The sequence below is a fragment of the Salmo salar genome, chromosome ssa15, assembly GCF_905237065.1.
Source record: "Salmo salar chromosome ssa15, Ssal_v3.1, whole genome shotgun sequence".
Lineage (NCBI taxonomy): Eukaryota > Metazoa > Chordata > Actinopteri > Salmoniformes > Salmonidae > Salmo > Salmo salar.
In genome coordinates, this window is record NC_059456.1 from 71057762 (window position 1) to 71075805 (window position 18044).

At 41.7% G+C, this 18044-nt stretch overlaps 1 protein-coding gene across 3 annotated transcripts in view; it reads right to left on the minus strand.

The window, feature by feature from the left end:
• Nucleotides 1-18044, minus strand: part of tp73 (tumor protein p73) — a 47620-nt gene that overhangs the window by 21247 nt on the left and 8329 nt on the right. Inside the window, exons 1-4 of one of the 3 annotated variants that reach the window (XM_014146165.2) lie at nucleotides 16823-17022; nucleotides 12060-12155; nucleotides 9467-9608; nucleotides 2706-2957 (exon numbers count right to left, since the gene is read on the minus strand). In XM_014146165.2, the coding sequence (XP_014001640.1) occupies nucleotides 2706-2957; nucleotides 9467-9608; nucleotides 12060-12118 (453 nt within the window). In that variant the 5' untranslated portion in view covers nucleotides 12119-12155; nucleotides 16823-17022. Of the gene's footprint in view, nucleotides 1-2705; nucleotides 2958-3909; nucleotides 4348-9466; nucleotides 9609-12059; nucleotides 12156-16822; nucleotides 17023-18044 lie in introns of those variants that run through there. The other 2 variants (XM_014146164.2, XM_014146166.2) reach the window with 2 other exon arrangements.

Sequence of the window (18044 nt, forward strand, 5' to 3'; positions counted from 1 at the left end):
TTGAAGGCACTGTATATTTACATGAATCCAAACATCTATTCTTCATTTGTCTGTCTAGAACAAATTTTGAGAACAACACTTTAATTGTAACATTCATATTTCAGTTGGATACAATTCATATTCTAATTCCATATTTTATAATAGGGGACCAATTATAACAATCATCCCTGACTTTTATCAATCCACTTTTTCTGCGAGGTCATCTTCTTTCCCCTAAGCATTTGCTATACAAAATGATTAATTAAGGGTATATTTTCACACCAAGATACTTAACATTGTTCTCCCACTCTGTCTAACTTCTGCGTTCAGGTAACAATACTGCTTTAATTCTTCCGTCAGGCAGACACGCAAGGCAAGGCATTTTAGTGCAGGGTGTAAGGACTCTCCCTGTACTACCTTAAAGGCCCACTCTGTGATATTTACGGTCATTTTTTTGTACGTATATCAAAGGGACAATCTGTGATTTGTACATCAATTTTTGTACTTATAAATAATGAAATATATACCCATTGATTCTTGCAGAATATAACTTACCAATGCTTCATGAACTTAGTTCAACTGTTATACCCCATCAGAACCCAAAATATAAACTTGTTTTACTCCATTGTTTGTAGACAATATAATTGTGAACAAACACTGTATAGCCTCAAAACATGGTTAAAACTATCATTTTGATATCACGGATGGTCAGTCCTTGCATCCATAGATCTGTCTATGAATTTGAGACTGGTTACACAGCAGTCCTTCAGCTGTACCAAAACAGTGGTGGGTAAACACTTTGTTATTGTTTGAACTGAAGATTGCCCCTTTAATTATATAAACACATTGATTCTTGAAGAATATGAATTTGAGAGTAGTTGGTTTACATTTCTCAAGCACCATCGCTCAGCTTAATAGTAAATCAAGTGGAGGGGCAACCATTTTGTTATTTTTCAAATAAAGGAGTGGGCCTGTAAGGAGTGTATTACTCAGTGTGTATCACCCTGTGTGTGCGCTGCTCAGTCAAGTCGTTTTCTGTCTCTACTTGAATATCGCCCGACCTCAGTCCTCAGGTAGAGGTGTTTCAGATTTTTAACAACATAGTTCATCCGTTCTCATTCAACATAAGGTGATGGATTCCAACTATCAATCATACAAACTACAGAATGTAAGAAACCAAACACTAACCAATTCTGTAATTACTGTAGGCTCCTCTCCTAAAATCTGTCAAAGGAAGGGCCCATAGATTATCCTGATGTAAAAAACGTTGGGCCCTATAAATTGTCTAGTTACAACAACGGAGCTGGTGTTTTCTGAGTGTATCCTCAGTCGCCATGAGACAGGTAAGGGGAAAAGCTTGTGTCAAAGAACAGTTGACAGACACATTGGAGAGGAAGCCTATATGTGGGGACAGAGTGGAGCCCTGGAGCGACGCGGGTGACAGCCAAGAGAAGGGCTGAAGAAAGACGTAACACGGTGGTGGGTCAGAAAGCAGCGCCTCAGTGGCCGGGGGATCCTTTTACAGATCCTTACCGCCACCGAGCCCTGAATATAGTCCCCCACGCTTGAGTACGCTTGACAGACACAGCCAAAAAGCCCCCTCAGGCAAGGAAACACAGGTTCACGTTTCAAATAGAGGTCAACTCTGTAACAATCCGGGCGACACCTTTCGGGAGGCAACTCTTTTTCAGCTCAGACAAATCACATCGCAGCAGCTCCCGTTTCAAGTGTCTTTCGATACATTCCTAGACTGTCGATTTAGTTTGGTCTGTTTGGGGTGGGGGTATGTCAAATACATACATGTCCTTATAATTCTTCAGGTGAAACAAATGTGAATATTGATATATGTTCCCAGGTTTCCCCTTAGTATTAATGGAGAAAGGGACTTTCTTTAACGGGAATCCTATCTTGCAACAGAGCACAAAAGAGGTAAACAAACCAAACCAGGGTTGACTTTTAAACTAAAGAGATTAACTAACATTCTTAATCAGTTACTACAGTATATTGAAAATCATTAAACATGTACAACCATTCATTGTTGTTCAGTGTTCAGAGCTGTATTTGTCAGGCGCTACAAAGTAATTGTCCCCCCTACAAAAAGCTCTTCCCCTCTGCACGCCCACTTTGTTTGACACATGTGTTGCATGCACGTAAATGGCAGCATTTTGGATTGAGTCATTGTACTGAACCCTTTAGTCATGCTTGTGGTATGGTATCAATAACAGATCAGTTCTGGGATGAAGAAAGTAACAACAGAACTAACTCTCAACCACTAGAAAAACAGATCACTGTCTTATACTGATACCAGAATAGTTTGGTCGGTGTCTACTCTGAACCCACAGATTCTTCAAACACACAGATTCCCGCAAATCAGTCTTCTGTCACAGGAGTGGTTGCAGCCATAGACATAAATACATCCTCAGCCAACAACCCATCTCATAAAGAGAACTTCCCTGATCTAATGCAGCAATGTCAGCCCGTTCTCAGGGAAAGTAGCACCTTAGCCAGCACCTTTAGTTTGTGACTTTTACATTACTTTTTAGTCAAGGGAAGACAGAGACACCGAAACAAGACAATAAAATAAAAAACTAGAGAGAGCAGAATAAAGAGAGAAAGAGAGAGAGAGAGAGAGATAGAGACAGTCAGACAGAGACAAATCAACCCCTCGCCGTCCCGTTAGCTTGTAACGTTTGCGTGTGTGTACGTCTACATGATCTAAAACTCACCGTCCAGGTAGCGGACTTGGCAGTACTGGACTGCTGGAAGGTGACCTCGAAGCAGTGGGGTCCAGGATAGTCGGTGTTGGACGGGATAGCTGGCGCCGGCGACAGGCCGTCAAATGTGCTGTTGGGCTGCGAGTAGGGTGACGGTGTCGGCACTGCAGACGTGTTCTCCCCCGAGCTGTAGGGGCTGGTGGACGCCGCTCGCTGGCTCCCCAGGTTCGCCTCCATGCTGCTGCTCAACAGGTTGTACTGGGACTGCACAGAGGGAAGGAGGGAGGGAAAGAAGGAGGGAGGGAGGGAGGAGGAAATTGTTAAGGAAAAGGTAAGGCCCAACCTGGAGAGACATACAGGGATTTTTGGGCTCATCTGTGGGTTCGGGTTACAACAATCGAAGGAAGGGTTTTTGGAGGGGTAGGGAGGGGTAGGAATTGTTGAGGTGTGTGTAAAACAAGGAAAATTGAAACAAGTGGAGACATTTCACCAGTCCCCACAAGGAAAAAGGCTATTTTAGGCTTAGGGGTTAGGTTCAGGGTTAGAAGTTAGGGTTAGGGTTAAGGTTAGGTTAAGGTTAGAGAAAATAGGATTTTGAATTTGAATTCTTTGTTTGGTCCCCACAAGGATAGTAAAACAAACATGTGTGTGTGTGTGTGTAGACCCCCACCCTGTATCCCCCCCCAGGGGGGCTGGGTGAGGTTGTAAAACATCAATGTAATCTGTGATCTGCCTAATTGCCTGCCAGTGCCATCTCCATGGGGAAAATGTGTAGCTCTGTGGTGAGTGGTGAGAAACTTCAGATCACTAGCCAAACTACCTGCACATGGAGGGAAAAGCTCGAAGAAAGCAATCTTCTAATACTCAATTTACAGACAACCTCAAAATCATCAATAATCAGAGAGGGAAAGCCTCTGGCCGTAAGAAAGTCTACACAAAGTCGGCAACTCGTACAGTAACTACTGTACTTGATTGAAGATTAGCACACAACTGATAATTATTAGTCATCAATATAAGCAATATCATTTTGCAATGGAGTGTGGAATACCATGAAGAAATACATTCCAAAAAATAAATACAATGTCTTTCCCCACCTGATCTCCCTTCACAACCTCTGGACAATAAAAACACTACTACTGCAATGAACTGGGCAAAACAGAGGTATACAAGACAAGGTTGAACACACATAGACATAAAATCAAACACCAAGAGTTACCTTCTTTTTCACGTAGTACATCCTTCCAACCGGCTGTATTCACTTTCACAACACAAACTCCTAAGTCAGAAGTTTCAGAGCAAAATAAAGCAAGAAGAAAGAGGAAGCATAGCCTGTAGGGTCGGTAGAGGGGTGTGCGTCGATGGACACAACTCTCTCCCAAACACAGCAGCACCCCTTCTCAAAGACCCTCAAAGACCCTTTAACGGCAAAGGTTAGAAAAAAAACCACTGACAGAGAGAACGACAGGGGATGAACTGGGAGAGAGAGAAAGAAAGGGAGAGAGACCCAAAAAATTGCGCCGGTGTTCTAATTACGGCATGCCTGGACTCAGACGACAACATCAGCGCAAGTATGCACACGCTGGAGAATGCATAGTGAAGACCCGCACAGCTAGGATAAACATTGTCTGTCTGACATTTGTCCCAGAGAGAAAGAGAGACAGAGGGGAATGAGGAAAACACTAAAAAGTATAGGAGTCGGGCTCAAAGGTCACAGGGGGGGAGATAGTGGTGCGCCCATATAAGGACAGTGCATGGGATTGTCTTTGGGGCAGGCGGCCCATGTCATATCAATACTGAGGTGAATTCACACATTTTGACTGGGGTTTGTTGTTGTCAAGCAGTGGGTTGTGGTTCCCTAAGTGTTTAAAACAATGATGACTCATCGAAAGTAATTTTGATTCCCGCGTACAGGAAAAACCAAACAGTAGGCCTATTTCTAGCCAGAACCTAGGCGTTCACCACTGGATCATGACCCATGCACACTCTTAGAAAAAAGGGAAACAAAAGGGTTCTTCGGCTGTCTCCATAGGAGAACCCTTTTTGGTTTCAGGTAGAACCCTTTTGGGTTCCGTCTGTGGAAAGGGTTCTACATGGAACCCAAAGGGATGAACTAACATTCTTAATCAGGAACCAAAAATTGTTATTTTCCTATGGGGACAGCCGAAGAACCCTTTCAGGTTATAGATAGCCCTTTTTTTCTAAGAGTGTACCTGACATGCAACTATAAAGACCCATTCCTGATTAAACCAGGCTTGGGCTGGATGTATAGTTCAAGGCTTGCTCTGAACATTGGTAAAAGCCAGTGGTTTCCTATAACAGCCTGTATGAATGAATGCCTATAAATGCATTCATAATTTGTAGTACACAAAGACGGTTCATAGAAAGTGTTATTAATATTTATTTACTGTTAATAGTATGCAAGATGTATCTATTTGAGAGACCTTGGTTCGTAAATGGAGTATCCACTATAGTGAGACAAGTCCAGCTGGTGTTGTCATCTCTAGAAAACATTTTAGACAAGTTCACCTGAGGAACATACTGTAGTCACAGAGGTAACCACACACACACACACACACACACACACACACACACACACACACACACACACACACACCCACACCTACACCTACACCTGCACAAGCACACACACACACACACACACACCTACACCTGCACAAGCACACACACACACACACACACACCCACACACACACCCACACCTACACCTACACCTACACACGCACAAGCACACACACACACACACACCCACACCTACACACGCACAAGCACACACACACACCCACACACACACACACCCGCACACGCACAAGCACACACACACACACATACACACATACACACGCACAAGCACACACACACACACAGATACACACACACACAGGTGTGCTATGTCATAATGTCTCAGCTTGATCTATAACAAGTTGAAACAGAGCAAAAGCCACCACTGTGTGTGTGTGTGTGTGTGTGTGTGTGTGTGTGTGTGTGTGTGTGTGTGTGTGTGTGTGTGTGTGTGTGTGTGTGTGTGTGTGTGTGTGTGTGTGTGTGTGTGTGTGTGTGTTAGAATAGTGCACTCCCGGTGACCTACTGTTTGCGTCCTGAACTAATCACAGCATCTAAAAACGTCCCATCTATCTTCTTATCAATTCACTGCGTTGAAATAACACACTGGGTACACACTGGTTAAATCAACATTGTTTCCAAGTCATTTCAATTAAATTACAATGAACCAATGTGGAATAGACATTGAATTGACATATGTGGCCCAGTGGGAAGACACAATAAAAATACAATAAAAATCCCTACCAATCAGGATGCAATGAAATGAATTTTCCTGGCATCATGCGTTTTGTTGCATGTCTGGACTAAGCAGAATATTTGGGAGGAGTAGATTAGCGCTTGGTAACTGCTACATCACCAATTTGGTCTAAACTCTGATCATGAAGTCATGAATGTCTGCCCCCTATTGGGAGGAAATGGGAAGTGGCAGTAAAGAGGATAAGGTTAAGATTTGGGGAAGGTAAGCTGATCCAAGATCTGTACCTAGGGGCAATTTAACCCCAGCGCCAGTAAAGAGTGTTTGTTATACTAGGTTAGGTAGAAGTTTCCCCTAACCGCTGGTCCAGGAGCAGCGTTTTTCTTTTACCATCCTAATGATTATGTTTATGATTTCTTACTAATTCATTCATTCATTATTCTCTGTTCGTGAAAAAAAGTTGCAAAATTCAACTTCTTACATCCGATGTGAGATTTTTTTGTTGTAGTTGTGAATTTAACTAGGCAAGTCAGTTAAGAATAAATTCTTATTTACAATGACAGCCTACTCCGGCCAAACCCGGATGACGCTGGGACAATTGTGCGCTGCCCTATGGGATGCCCAATCATGGCCAGATGTGATACAGCCTGGATTCAAACCAGGTACTGCAGTGACACCTCTTGCATTGAGATGTAGTGTCTTTACCACTGTGCCACTCGGGATTCATGGAATTCACACAACAAATAATTTTGTGCATTGAAATATTTATCTTCAAAACTGTTATTGTGAACGCCTGTGACAACTACTCCCATGATATCAGAAGTGGAATGGTGACTATAATTCTTTATAGCAAACTCTATATCCCCCAACTACCCAATAAAGCCAATGTCAATAAAGTTGAGAAACATACCAACAATATGGATGGACTCCAGTCAGTAAGTAAGCATTTCACGGTAAGGTCTACCTGTTGTATTCAGCGCATGTGACAAATAAAATTGGATTGGATTTGAAGTATAGTTAAATCCATGAGATATATTGTCTTTTGTAATATTACAGTAAAATGACACAGATGTTAGTTACTCTGTGATAAATCTGAAATAGTATATACACAAAAAGCAAAAGAACAGGAGGCATCCGACCTATCACTGACCCCCTTACATCTTCATCCGCCTACCCTACTTGAATAACCAGTCTACACAAATTATGGTTCTGAGTAACACAGTACTACTGAACAATACTGTGACTGATTCCCAAATAGAACCAACGACACAAACCAACCAAAAACAAGTTACCCTCACAAAAATGACACATCAAAATGACACATCAAAATGACATCCACACAGGTGTGTAGACTAAAACAGATATATACTGCATAATAGCAGAAATACAGACAGGTGTGTAGACTAAAACAGATATATACTGCCTAATAGCAGAAATACAGACAGGTGTGTAGACTAAAACAGATATATACTGCATAATAGCAGAAATAAAAGTGACAGACACCTTACCGTGGTGTAGTGCTGCCCGGGGTCACTAACGTACAACATTTTAGCTGTCCTGTAGGGTGGTCGTAAGGAGGATGGCGCTCCCCTGACCGGATGGTCATAGATAGAACTGGGAGAAGGGGAGCGGTCAGGAACGGTAAGGTCAGGTGTGATCAGGTGCTGTCACTGCTCTGAACCACACTAGTCATCTTTCAGATCCACAGGGCAGGGCAGGTGAACCGCTCACTAGAACCAGGTTGGGTCGTGATGGAGGAACGATGTATGAAGGTTCATTCGCTTCTTTTGACCTGCCTCTGCTGCTGGTCTTGTCTCGGCCCTCTCAACTAGTCCTGCATCTAACAACAAATGTAGGACCTCCCATTTTTTTCTCTCATGACTATTCATTAACTAGCAAGGCAAGTCCAGGCTTGCCCAGTGACATATTGGATCAGTCCAATATTGTACATCAGAAGGCTTGTTTGTAATTGAATGACTTGTCCTCTTCTCATAGATTTTGGTCATGTGAGCATTGTTTGATTTACTGGTGTTCAGGTAAAACAACACACTCTCTAGTCCATTAGTGCCTTCCTCGTAAAGCACTGACAAGGTATCTGTTTGCCAAACACATTGAAACATAATTGAAGTTGTCTGTTTACAATAGAGAGCTGTGTCTAAACATTTTGGACATAATGTCATGGCAGTTCTAGACTGTTGCAGCTGTTTTAGACACACACACACACACACACACACACACACACACACACACACTACAGATGGCAGAGCCGAAGTGTGTGTGTGTGTGGGGGGCTTGGCTTGCTGCTCTCTAATTAAGGCGTTAACCTGCCCTCTAATCCCAGACCACTCACCACAGAGTACTGAGGGAGGGAAAGGGCTCCGGAGGAGAGGGAAATGAGGAGGGAATCTCTACTTCAATGGAGGGAAAACCACACCCCCCACCAATACAGGAACAACCCTGACCTGATACCGGCTAGTCGGTTATTGTCCACGCATGTCACGCCGCCACAAAGTCAACATGAAAAGAAAATCATTAATCCATTCTAAAACACTAGTCCAGCATATACACTGAGTGGACATGCTAACATGTGTTTTTTCTTTATTTAACTAGACAAGTCAGTTAAGAACAAATTCTTATTTTCAATGACGGCCTAAGAACAGTGGGTTAACTGCCTTGTTCAGGGCAGAATGACAGATTTTTACCTCGTCAGCTGGGGATTCGATCTTGCAACCTTTCGGTTACTAGTCCAACGCTCTAGCCACTAGGCTACCTGCCACCCCAGGTAGCCTAGTGTAAGTGTACATGACATAGACTAACCAGGTGAATCCAGGTGAAAGCTATGATCCCTTATTGATGTCACTTGTTAAATCCAATCAGTGTAGATGAAGGGGAGGAGACAGGTTAAAGAAGGATTTTTAAGCCTTGAGACGATTGAGACATTGATTGTGTATGTGTGCCATTCAGAGGGTGAATGGGCAAGACAAAATATTGAAGTGCCTTTGAACGGGGTATGGTAGTAGGTGCCAGGCGCACTGGTTGTGTCAAAAACTGCAACGTTGCTGGGTTTTTCACGCTCAACAGTTTCCTGTGTGTATCAAGGACGGTCCACCACCCAATGGACATCCGGCCAACTTGACACAACTGTGTGAAGCGTTGGAGTCAACATGGGCCAGCATCCCTGTGGAACGCTTTCGACACCTTGTAGAGTCCATGCCCCGACGAATTGAGGCTGTCCCGAGGGAAAAAGGTGGTGCAACTTAAAATTAGGAAGGTGTTCCTAATGTTTTGTACACTCAGTGTATGGTGGTCATTTCACTCATCTGTATTTTAAAGTATTTCTTCTTGTGAGGACTAAATCTTATCATCTCAAACTTCCTCAAATCTCCATAGCATGATTTTACGCACATTTTTGAAAGTTAGGACTCAGCCCTTACAGTGTATTGTTCATTGAATTAAATTATGAATTAAACTGCAGTTGAACTAGACTTTCTCTTCCTACCATGACGTTGTCGTTCATGTCCCTCATGTGGTAGATGTCCATGCAGACCTCTGTAGCGTTACTGGGGGTGCTGGTGGAGGGAGCCGCCCTCTCCCCAGAGTGACCCCCGTGGGGGAGCTCAAAGTAGGTGGTGTCCGGTTCTCTAGGGGGGGTCAACAGAGACACAGTCTGATCAAACACTTCTCACTCAGATCCAAAGACCAGGATCCATCATCACTCACATATGAACAAACTGACCAAAATCAAAGAAAGAGAATGGCCCCAATTGAATCTCTTGTGGGCAGAGTATGCGTGTTAACCAAGAGAAGGGCTGTAATAGAATGGCTGAGATAACTAGCAGCAGTAGTTCCTGTGTTTGTGTTTTCGTCATTGATTATTTGGACGATTCAGGATTGGGCAAAGGCGGTGCTTAAATTTTTTAACTGGGAGTGGTGATTTCAAGCTTGTGTGCACAGTAGTTAATTAGCGGAAGCAGGGGGTCTTTGTCTGAAAGTTTATTTATGCAACTTCCTCTCTGGCACAACCGAACTCTCAATTATTAACACATTTAGACCCAGAAGCAGAGCCGGCAGAAAACTTGTGGCGACACAGCATTAGCCTCCGGTACTGTTCAATCTGGTGTGACGCCGCCAAGCAGCAGCACCGACCGGCTGCATTTTTTCAGGTTTCAGTTCAGCAATTACCTGCTCTGTCGCAGTCCACCATTGAAAACCATTGAATACTACACGCAGCAAAGTTGTGCTATTTGTATTTGAGCAATATGATTGGCCATTCATTCAAGCACTACTACGCTCCCGCGAATCACAACATTTCGAGCACTCGAGCAGTACAGAAGTTGTTAGCTACCTTCACACAGCACACGCAAGCTGTCCTGAGCAAAAAGAAGCGTCCACCAATCTACTCACTGAACTTGTTTATTATATGAAAGTGATTTACAAAAGTAAACCCTCAGTAGTGAACACACTAGCAATATGCTGGCTACTGTTGATAGTCTGCTAAAAAAAAGCTACAAAAATACCCTTTAGCATTTGTCTTGGCTAGCCTACCGTAGCCAGGTCCTATCTTATAAGGGCAGCGTCTTATTTTGCGATGTAAAAAAAAATATTCTAAAATGAATGAAATTACTACAATGCAATTGTAAAGAATAGAGTAATGACTTACATTGTTAAATTATAGTAACCTCTAAATGTCTAAGCCATTGTTATTTTATTACTAAGCTAACAAATGGACTTGTTTTAAGATGGTCATACGATGGATAATTTACCTATTTGATATTGAATTTTAGGACCCCTTTAGTTATCAAAAAAATGTAACAAATGATTTGATAAAGTATTGAATTTGGTCTTTACTGCTATGGCCCATAGAAACGCATTGTATATAACATTCATAAATGGCAAAAAAACAGTAAAACATTAATCATAAGGAATAAGGTTTAGAAGTGTCTGTCCTACTGTATTTCTAGGAGATATAGGAAAGCTCAGGAAATGTTTTAGTTTTTTTGGACACATATTTAATACCTTGTTTTTTGGGGCACAAAACTACCTCCATACTTCCATTCATTTGTATGGGTTACCTTCAGACGAGTCCCGTAAGCAAAACAGAACACCATCTTGTTCGTGAAAGTCTCATCTTTCCATAGAGTGGGCATTATTAGTTTGTAGGCCAAACCTTTCAGACACCACAGATGTTTTTGTGAGAAACATAGGCGGATGTGGTGGATTGAGACACAGCCCATGCAAAAAAACATATCTCTAGCTTAAACTGACGGATTCTGATGGGGAATTTTTTATTATGTTCCTTAGATTGTCTTAGTGTCAATAGACTTAAGGATTTACAGCTTTTTAATACATATCATAATAACCAAATATAGTCTATTAATAAATATGCAAAAAATGTGTAAGTGACCAATACAATACAATTTGATTTGATTTGATTTGAATAGCTGTATATAGAGAGAAAGCATGCCAACCTACAGTATAGACCCTGCATGACAACAATGCATTTAAAAACTACTCCATGTCCGGGCCAGTTAAAATTCTGTTCTGTCATAGACTACGAATAGGACTAAGGGTTTAACATGACCAGGTCATGAGATCAGGAAAAACTCCAGGCCCCAGAAAAGACACGTACAAAATTTGACACACCACTTTTGAAGCTGTGGTGCCACCTCTGCCCAGAAGTAAATAAGAAAGCTGACCAAATTTCACGAGAGTTTACTTCTGGGTAACACCGATTGCCCCAATTCAATTAATTGCTAATAAGGAAAAAATAGGCCACACTCTGAATGTTTATGAACGTCTCGTTTGGCACACATTAGCTGTGGAATAAAATAGCCAACTCAAATACTTATTTCACAACTCAATTACATTTTTATTAAACGAGCCGAAACAATGCACCAAAAAGTGAAAAATCTAGTCAGAATAGATAATGCACTGACATAAAATTACGTTTAAAATGTAATAAGTATCAAGAGAGAAAAATGAAATTGCATGTCTGGTCCGTTCATGGCTTTACGGTGTGTGTGTGTGTGTGTGTGTGTGTGTGTGTGTGTGTGTGTGTGTGTGTGTGTGTGTATGTGTGTGTGTGCACTTACAAGGTGTTCCACAGGTGCTCGAAGGTGCTCCCCTCGTCAGCAGCAGTGGGCTGGGACATTTTGGCAAGAGGGTAATCCACCGAAGGGCAGATCACTCTGTAGGGGTCAAAGGTCAACTAGAGTTACCACTGGAGTATCAGGGATATACAGAGGCATGAGCTGTCTCTGACACAAAACCTAGGTAACATTTTGACTAAAGTAAAGGGTCTATAAGTAGTTGACAGACTGTTAGTCATTTTTTTTTATATTCAGATATAAACAGTGAAGGGTAGGCTAGGTAAAAAAAAAAGGTTAGCTGGGCTAGCTAAATCATTCCTGCTAAATCATTCACATATGTGAACATAGATAACTCACACAAAACCAGCACAACTGACTAACCAGGTGGCTATAGGTACTATATGTTCGCCGTTTTTCATATCAAACAAACATTACAACTACATCCTTGAAAGGAGAAGGGAGCAGCACCACAAAGGGAAAAACAGATGTGTTACCAGGGGAAGTGATTCACTCAGGGTAATTTTATCGATGGCCGATAGAGAGTGTAATCACGGAATGGCCTGAGTGTGTTGATGATGTGCTGGGAGTGTGAGTGCGACACACACACACACACACACACAAGTGCACACGCACACACACAGACACACACCCCTGTCTCTTGGTGCTGCTGTTTCCAGGTGTGATCACACCGGGTATGGGCCCAGTAGACTGGCACAGGGGTGTCGGGGGCTCGACATGCCTGGGCCTGCCCGCTCCTCATCGTCTCACCCCAAGAGAGGACCGTGTGCCACGTGGCATCGCACGCAACTTCCTCCTTCCCCTTCCCACTCAAAAGGATGAGGGCCCCACCCCTCTCCCCCCATAGGAGGAACTACCAATCAAGTTTAAATATTGAGCTCTGTGTGCTTCTGAGCTGCAATAATGAATCTGTATAGGCCTAAGTAGTGGATATCGATTCATGTATGACTGAAACACGTATGACTTGCAAAATATGACAGATGGCTTGGATCAGAATCTCTATTTATGTTTGCTCCTAACTGCACTTTGATATAAACTTTGATATAAACTTTGATATAAACAGACCATATTGACACTGACCTCTGGTACACTACATGACCAAAGGTATGTGGACACCTGCTCTTCGAACATCTCATTCAAAAATCATGGGCATTAATATGGAGTTGGTCCCCCCTTTGCTGCTATAACAGCCTTCACTCTTCTGGGAAGGCTTTCCACTAGATGTTGGAACATTGCTGCGGGGACTTGCTTTTATTCAGCCACAATTGCATTTGTGAGGTTGGGCGCTGATGTTGGGCGATTAGGCCTGGCTCGCAGTCGGCATTCCAATTCATCCCCAAGGTTTTCAATGGGGTAGAGGTCAGGGCTCTGTGCAAGCCAGTCAAGTTCTTCCACACTGATCTTGACAAACCACAAAAAGCACATGGACCTCGCTTCGTGCATGGGGGCAATGTCATGCTGAAACAGGAAAGGGCCTTCCTCAAACTGTTGCCACAAAGTTGGAAGCACAGAATCGTCTATAATAGAATTGTATGCTGTAGCATTAAGATTTCCCTTCACTCTCCTGGTATCTGCCAAACGCAGATTCGTCCGAACGCGTTTCCCCTGCTCCAGAGTCCAATGGCTGTGAGCTTGACACCGCTCCAGCCGACGCCTGGCATTGACCATGGTGATCTTAGGCTTGTGTGTGGCTGCTCGGCCATGGAAACCCATTTCATGAAGCTCCCGACGAAACAGTTATTGTGCTGACGTTGCTTCCAGAGGCAGTTTGGAACTAAGTAGCGAATATTGCAACCGAGGACAGATGATTTTTATGCGCTATGCGCTCCAGCACTCAGCGATCCCATTCTGTGAGCTTGTGTGACCTACCACTTCGCGGTTGAGCCGTTGTTGCTCCTATACGTTTCCACTTCACAATAACAGCACTTACAGTTGACCGGGGTCTAGCAAGGTAGACATTTGACAAACTGACTTGTTGGAAAGGTGGCATCCTATGACAGTGCCACGTTGAAAGTCACTGAGCTCTTCAGTTAGGCCATTCGACTGCCAGTGTTTGTCTATGGAGATTGCATGGCGGTGTGCTTGATTTTATACACCTATAAGCAACACGTGTGGCTGAAATAGCCCAATCCACTAATTTGAAGCGGTGTCCACATACTTCTTGTATATATAGTGTAGGTATTTCATAGATCAAGTAATCAAAGCCTATACAATGCAATGGACAACAAAACACACCAAAAGTGACCTTTGCTGTTTAAGCAGATGAGTATGCTAATGATAAAATAATCCAGACAAAGCCATGATTTAGTAAATAACAACAATAAGAACAAACACTTCAAATAAGCACTGAACAAATCAGCATATTGACAAAAGAATTATGTCATAAAAGCATGGTGTAAAAGCTACATCAGTCCTGTTATATCCTGTTACATAATTCTGTACATTCATGTGCAGAGTTCATCACCTGTCCCTGTAGGATAATTCTTTTTTGGTTCCAGGTAGAACCCTTTTTGTTTTCATGTATAATCCTTTCACCCAATGAAGAACCCTCAAAGAACCAGTAGGTGAAGCTCCTATGGGGCAGCCAGAGAACCCCCTTTATGAACCCATTTTTCTAAGAGTCTATTACAAATGAGAGGCTACAATAGGCCATTATATATTATTCAATTGAGAATATATATTTCCTCAAAACAGCCTCCTCAAAATTATTGAAACACACAGCACTAGGAAATTGTACAATCATTTTCTATTTGATGCGAAAATGTTGCTAATATTACCGCAAAATTCTCCAAAAACAGGATTTCTGAGTTTTCGATAGTACCGACACAACTCATTCTTGAACACGTAGTCCCTTCCATTCGACCGCCATAAAGCTTACTATATTTACCAATGCGCACAACGAGGCGTCATATCTCCTTAGCAACATTGTAAGAGCTAGAAAAAAAACTGTGGCAAAGGTTCGTGGGTTTAGGGGTTGAGCTGTGCGCACAAATGTGGAAAAGTTTAACCCCTGTTAGAATCAAGTTTATTGATGCGCGTCGATAGTAATGCATGTGCAGAGCAATTAGGCTAATATAGCAATTAATAACCATGCGAAAAAAGCACGTTTGGGCATGCATAAAAATGGGAATTTGTGCATAATAGGCTTTCCGTGATGACACAGACACTAAAAGGTGAAAATGATCTGCTGTAATGTCAACAGTCTTGCGTAATCACCAAACAAACAAACAAACACGCACACACACACACGCACGCCAGAGCGCGCTGACAGACAAACAGACAGACGCGCGCGCAGGTAGGCTATGGACAGATGAATTTCCATGTTGAAGCTGGGAACTTATTTTGAAGCAGCTGCTTGTTGGTTAAATTAGGTTCCCGCTATTCCCGTGGTAGCTGCCGCCTTGAGAACTGTGCAGAACTGCACTTGGGGTAATTGAGGAATGGCAGGGGATTTAGCATGGAGAAATAGATTTCCATCAGGACATGGTGGAGGCAACACACATTTCACTTACACAGAAAGGGCCATGCAGCTATACCAATTTTGGAATAGAATTGAAATGCGATGAAAGCATATGTGATTATAATTAAAAAAAAATTATTTTTTATGAATAGGTTATTATTTCAAAGGTATTAAAGATGACTGGATAAGTGGTCCTTAGTAAGAGGCAGTGTAGGGGCTTTGCTTTTATGTGATATTAAAATGGCATATCATATTAAATAAAAACTGTTCCATATCCCAATAAATATCCTGAATGCATTGCAATAAGGGCAACAAGCAACTAAATAAAATAGGCCTATCGAATTGCACATTGATGCGTGGGATATGCTGATTTAAATTCACCTGTTCCACGCCCAAGTTGGAAACACCATGCAGCACCCATGACAACGACTAGATAGATACACAATACAAGCCATTCCTCCTGGGTAAATCGCCCTCCAGCAAACTAGGCTAATACCAGTGTTGTGGGAGAAAACTCGAAATGCCATTTGTCTTACCCTTATTTACACAAATACAAATTAGGTTGATTAACGAGCATTTCAAATCTGTGAAATGTAACTGAATCTACGATGATGGTGTATTTCAATTCAACGGGAGTAGATTTAAACAGCCTGGCAGAAAACAAAATGATACGTTTTCATTATTATTGTTATTATTATTTTTTTGATCATTCGTCACTTATTATTACTAGTCTATTATTATTGTTATTATAGCAATACCATAATAATGATCATATATTTTCATAACTTATTTTTCCAGGTTTCGTCATCAATAACCCTCTCAATTTCAAAAAAATGTGTTTCTGAAATTGAGTCTTTATTTTCTTATCAGACTTATCAACATCTAACTATTGTGTAGCCTACTCTGAACACTGTACAATATTTTGAATGCATTATTGATTTTTTTTTATTGACAAGGAGGGTTCACAGAAAAACGATAGGTTATGTTTGAGTTTTGTTTCTGCAAGTTTGTATTGTTGATGTTTAACATGTTTATACAACTCCACTTGACTTGTAAGTCAGTTTACCCTTATATATCACAATAATTGGCAGGAGTTTCCGTTTCTGTTCAATATAATATTTTGGAGACGCCAATTTCCCAAATCTTCTTCTGAATACTTGCTTTACAGACCTATAATTATGTAGTAAAGCTCAAAGTATTATTTTGATATGGAGAAATAATTGTAAGCTGACTGCTTCCCATAACATAATTAGGCCTATGTGCAAACTGCAAAGACAAGAACACTTACCAAACAAAATGAGCTTGGTCCAGTTTGACTACGTCCAAAAAATAATGTGGTAGTGATAAACAGCTTATTATCCTTTTTATAACATGTCTCATATCTGTAACATTCGTCAAAAATCAAGCCATCGATTAAAAAGCACACATAAACGAGTATTGTTTTCTCCTTCCAGAAATGGCTGACCACTCACGACGAAGAAAATCATTAGACGATAAAGCGAGGAAACTTTAAGTGTCATGAGCTTTCTCCGCGAGATTGTGTTATTGAGATTTAGAGTTGGGTGGGATTCGGGTGACAGGAGGAGGTGTTAGCCGCGGTTTGGGCGCACACGAGCGGGAAACATTTTCCTAACTCACTAGGGGGCACATGGAGGCAAATGCTAGATAAACCATTGGGAAAACGAGTTCTAACAATAAAGCTTTGAAACGAAAATACGTTGTCTTATACTTGTACATAGCCTGTCTGAAGGCTACATAGTTTTAAACTTCTGCAACGCAATTATTCTATGGGGCACTATTAGTACACTTTTTTTGTATTTATTTTTTATTTAACCAGGCAACTCAGCTAATTTTTTAATTAAAAAATATATATATATTTCACCTTTATTTAACCAGGTAAGCTAGTTGAGAACAAGTTCTCATTTACACCTGGCCAAGATAAAGCAAAGCATAATAACAAATTATTATTTGCAATGACGGCCTACCCCGGCCAAACCCCGACGACGCTGGGCCAATTGTGCACCGCCCTATGGGACTTCTAATCACGGCCGGATGTGATGCAGCCTGGATTCGAACCAGGTACTGCAGTGACCACTGCGCCACTCGGGAGCCCAAATACCCTCGAAAGGATTCGGCATACCGGTGATCACTGTCACGTTCCAGTTATATATATACCGGGCCATAGCCCGGTGCACTGCAGCTCGGGTTAATAGAACTCCCTCATTGTTATAATGTGAAATATGGTTTCTTGGAGACGCCAATTCCCCAAATCTTCTTCTGAATATTTGCTTTACAGACCTATAACCATATTTTACATTATAACACTGAATTAATTAGTTCAGTTATAGTTATTAAATGTTATATTCCAATGTTATTTAATGATATTGGTTATATTGCATTCCAATATTATATTCCAATTAATATTTTTTGGGTATAAATTAAAAACAACTATTGAAAACCTTTTGCTCCTGAATGGTAACTGGCACACCCAGGGTCAAATTACCCCGATA